The sequence below is a fragment of the Seriola lalandi genome, unplaced genomic scaffold (assembly GCF_002814215.2).
Source record: "Seriola lalandi dorsalis isolate HSWRI2012SDOR001 ecotype SW California unplaced genomic scaffold, Sedor1 jcf7180002054647, whole genome shotgun sequence".
In the NCBI taxonomy this organism is placed as follows: Eukaryota; Metazoa; Chordata; class Actinopteri; order Carangiformes; family Carangidae; genus Seriola; species Seriola lalandi.
Genome location: NW_019525200.1, coordinates 4,312 through 14,615, shown reverse-complemented (window position 1 = coordinate 14,615; position 10,304 = coordinate 4,312). Strand labels below are relative to the sequence as shown.

The 10,304-nt window shown below is 42.8% G+C and overlaps 2 protein-coding genes across 2 annotated transcripts in view; both read right to left on the bottom strand.

Moving 5' to 3' along the window:
* Nucleotides 1-2,007: 2,007 nt before the first annotated feature.
* On the bottom strand, nt 2,008-6,922 carry LOC111665491 (protein phosphatase 1 regulatory subunit 3C-B-like). The gene is made up of 3 exons (XM_023420520.2): nt 6,690-6,922; nt 5,963-6,384; nt 2,008-5,629 (listed from the first exon to the last, which is right to left on the bottom strand). Exons 1-3 carry the CDS (start codon nt 6,701-6,703, stop codon nt 5,043-5,045), a joined length of 1,023 nt encoding a protein of 340 aa, XP_023276288.1. The 5' UTR covers nt 6,704-6,922; the 3' UTR covers nt 2,008-5,042.
* Nucleotides 6,923-7,671: 749 nt separating this feature from the next.
* Nucleotides 7,672-10,304, bottom strand: part of LOC111665481 (rho GTPase-activating protein SYDE1-like) — a 5,316-nt gene continuing 2,683 nt past the window's right edge. The window contains exons 3-4 of the mRNA XM_023420503.2: nt 9,316-9,615; nt 7,672-9,238 (exon numbers count right to left, since the gene is read on the bottom strand). Coding sequence (XP_023276271.1) covers nt 9,051-9,238; nt 9,316-9,615 — 488 coding nt within the window. The 3' untranslated portion in view covers nt 7,672-9,050. The remainder of the gene's footprint in view (nt 9,239-9,315; nt 9,616-10,304) is intronic.

The following is a 10,304-nucleotide window of genomic DNA, read 5'->3' as shown; positions in this document are numbered from 1 at the left end:
TAATGTTCTGTTTGTCAGTAATGTTCAAATGTTCTGTCTCAGTAATGTTCTAATGTTCTGTCTCTGTCAGTAAAGTTCTAATGTTCTGTCTCTCAGTAATGTTCTAATGTTCTGTCTCTGTCAGTAATGTTCAAATGTTCTGTCTCAGTAATGTTCTAATGTTCTGTCTCTGTCAGTAAAGTTCTAATGTTCTGTCTCTCAGTAATGTTCTAATGTTCTGTCTCTGTCAGTAATGTTCTAATGTTCTGTCTGTCAGTAATGTTCAAATGTTCTGCTACGGCAGTAATGTTCTAATGTTCTCTCTCAGTAATGTTCTAATGTTCTGTCTCTGTCAGTAATGTTCTAATGTTCTGTCTCTGTCAGTAATGTTCTAATGTTCTGTCTCTGTCAGTAATGTTCTAAAGTTATCTGTCAGTAATGTTCTGCTACCGCAGTAATGTTCTAATGTTCTGTCTCTCTCAGTAATGTTCTAATGTTCTGTCTGTCAGTAATGTTCTAATGTTCTGCTACCGCAGTAATGTTCTAATGCTCTCTCTCAGTAATGTTCTAATGCTCTCTCTCAGTAATGTTCTAATGTCCTTCTGTCAGTAATGTTCAAATGTTCTGCTACGGCAGTAATGTTCTAATGTTCTCTCTCAGTAATGTTCTAATGTTCTGTCTCTGTCAGTAATGTTCTAATGTTCTGTCTGTAATGTACCAGGAGCCACGAATGTGGTGTTAACGTTACTCTCAGTAAGACATTTCATGTCACCTTCAGGAGGAACCAGTCTCTTCAGTCAAACTCATAAATCTTCAAAGCTCATCAGAATCTCTGTGAATAAAGCCTGATTTGCCCCAGACCAACTGTAGAGGGTTGAACTGGGCCACATTTGCACCACAGACGTTCAGTTTGAGGGTCAAAGATCTGCCTGTTGGAGGACGTTTGGGTCAGTTCTCTGCAGTTTGAGCAGGACTTTTAATTAAGACAAGAGACAAATGAAATCCTGTTTAAAACAGGAGTGAAACACCGACAGATCAGAACGTTCATGTTTCCTATGGCTCAATAATTGCTGCAGTCGAGGATGATATGATAAAATATCTTCAATGGTTGGAGATGTTTGCATCCTCATACTAACAGGTAGTGATACACGTGACATCGAACGTTAAACTTCACAAAGTAAATGTCTTTATTCTGAATACAGACCACGCTTTTTGGTGTGAACACACTTAAAAGCTGCTGAGAGTCAGAGTGTAGTGTAGCACTGTGTGTTTGTGTGTGTGTGTGTGTGTGTTAAATCTTCCAGATGTTATCTGGTGTTTTAGCTTCTCCTCTCAAGAAAATCCCAGTCACAGTGTTGTTAGTGAAAAAGCTGTGAATGATCAGCTGCACACAGCTGTGCTAATGCTAATGCTAATGCTAATAAATAACTATGTTCGTACGTGACTAAAACAAATTTTAGGTTTTGTTGACTAAAACTAACAAAAATGTAAGATCAGAATCCAGAATGAATGTGATGGACACGAGATGCTGCTAAACTGTGTTAATCCAAAGAGCGTTCAGATGGTGAGAGATGGTTCACACCTCTTACATAACGCTATAATCTGGGAGTTGAAACAGAAGCTGGCTCTGTCTCTTACTACATGATTTGTATCTGACACATCTGGATAGTGACATTTACACCGGCTATTGATAAACATTTTTGTTACATTGATGCCACATTGTGATCAGATCTCAGTATGTAAATTACTCAGACTGGGCTGGAGTTTATCAACAAAAATGGGGAGTCCCAGGTGGAGGGATTTGGCATTTGTCACTACTGTTACTACCTGTTCTTCATGAAGAACATAAACAAATACATAACACTATTTAATGCAGGTGTAAATGGAGTCATGTTTGATAGGTCATCCAGGATCTCTGTGAAGCACTCTGTCGTTACTGCATCAACATGAACTCTAACATTTTAGCTTCATCTAATCAGATTTCTGAATGATTGATTAATACGTCAAGAAACAAAAAGGAGGTTTAAGCACTATAAATATTAGACTTTTATTCTGGAAGGACACATAAAAAGGAACATTACAGTACATCACTTCCTGCTTTAGCAGTACATCATGACATTATCATTACATTGCACTTTACAGTTGCTGATGCTGGTAGCTAGCCAGTTTAAATGCCATTAATCATATCTGCTAAGTTAACACAAGCTAACTCCAGCTGAAGTGTTGCGTTCAGGTCACGTCAGAATAAAGACGAGTGGACTTTGAGTCAGAACAGCATCTAAAATCATCTGAAAACAGCTGTGATCAGCCCCGCACACTGGAGGGTCCCGGTGGTGCTGGTGCACAAAGCTGTGATGGACACATTACTGCCCCCTGTGGTCAGAGAGTAGAAAACCCCCATCTAGACTACTGCTGCTGTGTGGTGGGGTGTGGACAGAGCTCCCCCTGGACAATGATCAGCTTCACATGAAGACAAGAGTTTTAACAGTCAGAAGCTTCAAGTGAAGCACCATAGCTAAGGCGGAGCAGCTCAGTACAGCGCCACCTTGAAGACTGGAGTGGTAATCACTGACCAAGCCTCATATTTCTGCTCTGATGTGAATAAAGTGAAACTTTCTATGAGCATCTTCACAGTGAATGAGACAGAACTAGCGGAACCATTTGTTATAAATAAAAACTGTCCCTAAAAACTCATTAAATACCCTCACCTTCAGATCGACGTGACATGAACGCAGCACAAGGCCATTCAAACATTTAGACTTCTGGCAGATCCACATAGACAAAGCTCAAGACTCTGAAATGACTTTGAGTCAGAGTTACAGACTGACAACATGAAATCCCACATTCAATTTAAATACTTTACTTTTTCCTTCAGTCTCCAAAGCACAGACACACACAAACAAATAAACGCATACACACACTATCAGGGTAAGAGCACTGGAAGTGGATTTTTAAAAGCTTTTAAAATGGTATGGCTACAAGAGCTAACAGGAAGTGCAGGTTTAACTTGACCAATCTCCATTTATAGCAGTTACCATGACAGCAAGAGTACAGTGGGATACTAAACTGCATAGCAACACCAAGAAGAACTCAGGTTGTTCTGTAACTACTTTCTACCAGGGGCACAGAAATACCAGATATACCTCTTTAGCACAGTTAGCATCTTTTAGAACGGGAGGGGGAAGGAGGTTGCCACAAATACAATCTATCCATGGTTTCATAGGTACAGAGGACAGCAAATTCGAGTCAAAACCCCTCTAAGACAGAGACGAGTGTGAGATAATAGAAACAATGTCTTGAGACCGGACTCTCGTACTACAGCCCTGGTTCCACTTTAGAGAAACCTTTAGTCTGAAAACAGAATCCAAACTGGGAACATACAGAAGTGAGTAATTCTTATTTTCTGCATAGTCTCCAAGATAGAGGTCTTGCAAGGCGGTTTGGTCGTGACACCATCAAAATCTTTCCTTGTAAAGTTACCTGTTTTGCTCACACCACCACGATGGTGATGTTTAACACCAAATGTGTTGAACACTAAATTTATAAACTCCAATGTGAGGACAGAAAATGATCAGATATGTGCAGGTTCCTCTCTCTGAGTTTTGGTGTGTTTAGCGTAGACTGAAACTCCAACAGTCCAGAAACTTCACAGTGGTTTCTGTTTGAACAGACCCTGAGACAGGGGTTGGCTCAGTTCACTCTGAATTCATAGCAGTTTAACTATTTGCTCATTCTGCTTGTGTCAGTCTTGTCAAGCAATTGACAAGTCAAATATAAAGAATTGGTCCTCAGGGGAATAAACATTTCTACAGAACCCCAAAAAGGAATAAAAGAACTTTTCAGACTGGACTGAATCCAAATGCCAAGTTCGTGTGTAGGTGCAGGGAAGTTCGGACATTTGGTTTCAGCCATGCTCAAGACCCAAACTGAGCCAGGTGAGGTTTTTGGATTTAGGTCTCGATGTTAAAGATCATCAAAGCTGAACTGAGCCTGAAGGCATCAAGGTTTAACAAACAAACAAGACTCAACAGTCTAACACTAAATGTTTGACTGATTTCAGGCATCTGGAATATTCTCAACACAAGGTTTCAGGCTGGTGTTTCAGGGCTTGAAGCCATGTTGCTGGTCTTGACTGACAGCTGTTTCAGGACTTTGACATCCTAAAGGGCTTCAGTTGAGCTGTCATGGTGGGGGAGAGAGAAGAGATGGGAGGTCTCTAGTTGAAAATGCAAGAAATGAAGAGGGAACTTTAGGAACATGTCACATCCTTTGACCTGAACACATAAATCTTCTGTTGATCAATCATCCTGATATTGATGAATTCTCAATAGAAGGACCTGGTTGCTCAGCTGCTATGAAGAACACAAAGCTTTGTGATGTTTAATCAAAATCAATGGAAGCTTTATTCAAAGCACTCCTACAAAACCTCTGTATGAAGATTATGAATAATGAAGCCTTGTGGAGCTTTGTGAGGCACATGTAAGACCTTGACTCATCATTAATCTTTGGGAGGTTTTAGGAAAGCACATACATTTGTGTGGATCATCTGAAGCTTTACAGATCATATAGTGGATCATTGTGAAGGTTGACAAATCATTTGGGGGCTTTTACAAAGCTTTCATGACTCCTGATTCTCTGTATCTTTTCCAATGAGTCAATCCCTGGTGAGCCAGTCCAGCTGTGGCTGAGTGTTGGCTGAAGATGGAGCTTATAAGGCTTCATAAATGGTTCAGGTGTCGAGCTGGGATATTTTAAAAGATCATCAGCTCAAGTTTGCACCTGGAACCACTTGGGCCAGTCTTGGTACTTCAAGTCAGTCTGGGAGTATGAAACCCAGGTGTGCCAGAGTTAGTCATCCAGAGGTTACACTCTTCTTTCATAAACACTTAAAATAATTAATTTTAGGGAGCTGAAGTGACTCAAGTGAAAGACCATAGTGTATTACACAACCACACCGGGATCCCCTATGATGTGGTTGTTAGGTGCTCATGTGAAGGTCCTGTGAATCTCTGAACAACAAGATCACAGAGTGAGTGCAACATCAAAAATGTCCTGTTGTGGTCTCACCAGTAGGGGGCAGTAGTCTCTATGTGACCCCAGCTCTGCCACTCAGGGAAGATTCCTGCTGACGTCCTGGGACTACCAAAGGGATCAAACTCCATCTCCTCCCTCTGCTCTCCAACGCCGTCTCTCTGAATTTCCAGCCCCACTGTACTCTCAGTGCTCCGATTTGGGCTGCCATTTGGGTCCGCCACCACCAGCCCATAGTTGTTCCCATGGTTGTTGTCCCAGAAGGTCTGGTCTTCAGTCTGGTACTGAATGCAGAACTCTACTCTTTTGGAGGGCTCAAGGAGCTCCGGCACTGAGACCAAGAAGGAAAAGGTGTCAGTGTCGGGGCAGCCGTAGACGTTGTTCAGGTAGCGACACTGAACATCCTGAAAGGAGCACCAGGAGTCAAAGGTAATCCGAACAGAGACGGACTTCTCAAAGCAGATATTTCGGACCTGTACAGTGCCTGAGAGAATGCGCTCCTGGACAGAACAGGTCTCCAGACAAACCTGCTGGGCTTTGAGCCGGTTCCTCAGGTCTAGATAGTCTGCAGCTGGCTGGGTGAAGTCCAGAACCAGGCCTGAACCACAATCTGCAACATCTGAAAGAGGAATAGAAAGGAAAGGGCAGACCATGAAATAAAATCAATTACTATCATCAATTATTATTAATTTTACCATCTGCTTCAAAAAAGGAATCCAACAGCAGCTGCACAGATATATTAACAACTTTACAGGTATATTAACAGCTGCACAGGTATATTAACACCTGCACAGGTATATTAACATCTGCACAAGTACATATATATATATATATATATATATATATATATTATAAGTATATTAAGTATATTTGGCAATGATGTCATCCACACTTAATAACTAGTGGACAAGCTCCCCTTGCTCGACCCCTCCCGCACCCATTTGTTTGTCACCTTTGTTGCCTCCCAGGTGTAGTGCAGCGGTGGCGCCCTCTATCTCAGTCAGATGGAACTGCAGCTCAGTCAGCGGGTCGTTCTCGGCCTCGTCGATAACATGGATGGCAGTGAGAGCCAAACCTCGAGAGTCAGCAAACACCACATTCTTCTTCCTCCTCCTCGTCCTCCCCGAGCTGCTGCTGATCTCCCTGGCCGCTGATGGTGAGGTTGTGGTTGCCATGGTTACGTTGCTGCTAAGACACGGTCGTAGCGGTTCGCAGTGTTGCAGCAGAGCAGCTGCTGATGATGAACAGCAGTTATCATAGTTACCAAGGAAGGAACGCAGGGGAGGAGAGCTGGCCAGGCAGATCCTCACAGCCATGTTGACAGGAATGATGGGAGAGGAACCCCCGGGGCGAGGGTTCAGGATGTGGAGGACCCTGAAGTAGGACACAACAGGTTTTTATTTATTAGACCTGTTTCTATAGACCCTGAAGGGGAACTCAGCTGGTCTGAAATCTGGGCCTGTGTCAGATAGTGAGACTTAGTTTGGGTTTAACTCAGGTTTATTCAGCTCAGTCTTGGTTTAAGTCAGAAACAGTAGAGACAGTAAAGAAGGTAGACACAGTAGAAATAGAAACAGTAGAAAACCAAGTCACACAAGACAGTAAAAACATCAGACTCGGACACCGGAAGGACGTGACGTCGCTGCTGTGGCGCAGTTTAATATCAGTCAGTCTCCTACCTGGTGCAGTTCATTGAAAAGTTTCTGTCTCAGTAGAATCCAGTAGAATCTGCCTCAGCCCGACACGAACCACAGACACAGACTGGAGACTTTTCTGTTTCTATTTTAAATTCTTCTGTTTTCTACTGCAGCCATTTTAAAGAGGAAAACACCGCTGCTGACAGCGCGCTCCGACACGCCCCCCGAGAGAGAGAGAGAGAGAGAGGGAGGGAGAGAGAGAGACAGAGGGAGAGAGAGAGAAGGAGAGAGAGAGAGAGAGAGAAGGAGAGAGAGAGAGAGAGACAGAGAGAAAGAGAACGCGAGGGAAGGAGAGAGAGAGCCAATCTCTCTCTCTCTCTCCCTCTCTCTCCCCCTCAGCCAATCAGAGAGAAGCCAAAAAATGACAGTGACGTTGATTACGTCAGACACAGGACAGAACTCATTTATTTTTTAATTTTTATGTGAAAATAGCCACTTTATACTATTTAAATAATAATAATAATAATAATAATAATAATAACAATAATAATAATAATCATAACATGTCTCATGGCTCATAAAAACATGAGCTAAATGTTTGGTGATGGTGGTAAATTTAAGGTGTATGTGTAAAATGTCATATAAACTTTAAAGTCTCAGCAGAAATAAACCAGTCCAGATATTAAAACATATTAAATTAGTTCATTTTTTTCTGTTTCTGTCAGTTGACTTCAGATCAGAGCCATCACATCACATCCTGCCACAGGGAGTCCTATCAGACAACACTAAGGGCTGACGTGTGACAGCTGACCTCAGTCAGCTGGGAGGGACTCACACTGACAGTCTGCAGACAAGATAAATCACCATTCATCATTATGATCATCTACATCATAATGTCACATCTGCCAGAATATGAATAACTGTTAATCAAATCACTCAATGTAATGACACTGGATCATTAGAAAATTTGAATGGATGATAATAAACATTAATAATAATGATTAATAAGAGCCCAGTCCTCCAGTTTATAATAATAATGTGTTTAATAGTTGTTGGTTAATAAGACGTACAGACAGCTGCTGTGGTCTGTTCCAACAGGAACTGTGCTTCAACACTTTGGTTACATCGTCTCCATGCAAACGCCCTCCTCATCAATAACAAATAGAAGTGCTTATTGAGGTTTGTGCAAAACAAAATAATACTGTCAGAAAAACGGTGACTCTGAGCTCACATTAAAACTCTGTACCGACAAGAAATACTGAAGACCTTCTGCTCACCGCTCCGCTGCTCCAGGACCACCACAGACCTCTAGGGGGCGCTGCAGGACTGCCACAGACCTGCAGGGGGCGATCTACTGCATTAAGTGAACATACTCACAAAATGTGAGCCAGGTTTGTTTGAAAACATTTTTCTTATTCCTCTGGAACAAGAGACCCGGGTGGAGTCAGTGGGTGGAGTCAGATGTCCATCAGTGTGTGAGCACCTCTTAACCTCTGACTGAACCTGGTTCTGGTTCCTCTTTGGTTCTTCTGGACCTTTTCTGAACCACTTTTACATTAGGTTCTAAAGGGTTCTGTGGAGACTCTCTGGTCCTGGGGGGTTTAGACTCAGACCGGAACCAGACTCAGAAGGCTCCACACACATCAGTCTACAGTCTGTTACTGAGACTTAGCTGACACTGACATCACACACTGCTAAAACAGCTCAGCTAATCAGCAGAACCGAAGTAGAGCAGAGTGAGCTGTGATCGGATGAAGCAACAGAGCGATGACAGTTTTCAACTAAAAGTTTCAACAAGTGAAATTATGACATTGACAGTGCAAACAGCTCCGACAGGATCCGTCCCTGATACCCAAAACCACAAGACTAACACGGTCCACACTGTGACAAAAACCTTTCTCATTAGAACACAGGAGAACATCAGTAATAATGCGTGGTTCCTCCACCACATTCCCTCTGAAGCTTCGTTTTTGGATCAGAGAAATAAATTAATCTGGTTAATGGCCAACCCCTCATCCTCCAGAGACGAGTCCACGTTTCATCCTGAACTTTCCTTCATATCTGAGTTTTCTCATTTTTATAGAAAGAATAGATTCTTCCTTCACTGTCGTGTCCTGATGATGCTGCAGAGATCAGAGGAAGCTACGAGGAGGTCAGAGGTCAATCATACCCTGTTGTAGTCGTTGGATCCTCTGTCCAGAAGCTTTTTAGCAAAAATCTGTGGCAATTATTTTTAAGATTCTAAAAATAAATTTGATAAAAATCGAAATTTTAAAAGTTCAGATTCAAACAAATGTTTTACATTCTGAGAGAGAGAGAGAGAGAGAGAGAATAGTGAGAGAATCAATGGTCCTCTCCTTCATCCTGCTCATCCTCCTCCTCTCTTCTCCCACCCCACCCCCACTACAGACAGATGTTGATCTGTTTGGCCAGCTCTCGGTCCAGGTCGTGGATCAGAGTGTCGAAGTCCTTTAGGCTGAGTCGGCAATTAAACGGAGCGTCAAAATCCATGAAGTCGTCCACATAGAGACCTCCTCCTCCTCCTGATGACCACACCTTCTTCTTCTCCTCCTCCTCTTCATCGCCGCTGCCTGAAACAACAACAGGGAGGCGTCAGAGTGACCGGTGGATGAGGGGATCAACATTTACTCGATAAACATGTGTTTACCTGCGTCACTTTCACTTCCTGCCACCTCATCATAGTCGGCTTCCTGTCCCGACAGAAGGTCTCGTCCACAGACGCTCCAGTCCCCGGCGTACCGGTTGATCGGTGGCGGACTCTCAAGCCGGGCCAGACCGCCTCGACCCCGACGTGACACCACCACCTCCTCCTCGGGATTCTGAGGCAGAGCCAATCGCAGTGCAGGACGCCGCTGCTGCTGAAGACCCAGGGGGTTATGGGTAAGGGCAGGGGAGGGAGGAGGGGAGGTGTGAGTATGGTCGTCTGCTGGGATTCGATGTGTCGGAACTGAGGAAGAAGATATGAAGATACAAACTGAGCAAAGTGACTCTTGTGAAAGGTATGGTCGTTTCCATGGCAACAACAGTTTCAACAGTTTCGGAGCCCCGAGGCATCTATTAATATTCCTTTGGGCTTATTATTATTCTTCCGCCAAATTTTGGCACATAACTCGTCCCGCAGCTTTGAGAAAACCCCGGTAATATATACATCAAAACGTGCGTCTTGATCCCGAAAGAGGTGCTATGACTTTTGGTGTTAAAATTCCAATTTTTCCCAAAGTTATTCCCAAAATACTGGGAATAAATAATGCATTAGAAATGCATTGGAATTTTCTTTAAAAACCCATAAAATTTCACCTTTTTTCTACAAAATTTCACCTTTTTTTTGAGTCACCCAGCTCTCTCATACCTGCACGTAGAAATGTGATTCAAACTATAAAACGGAGGAAAACTTCTGCTCTCTCAAAAACACAACTGTTTTTACAAAACATGTAAACTTTTCACACTGTGAGCACTCAAAGGAGGAGTGCAAATCACTTTTTCTTCAAAGTTAGAGTGACAGCGTCAGTTGGCTAGAGTGCGTGAAGCAGTAAAAAATAACCTTTATTTTTATTTTTAACTCGAGCTCGCGGCCAAACCGTAAAAAGGAGACAAATAATTCTTTCTGAAAATGTAGACATAGTTGTTGGGATTCAT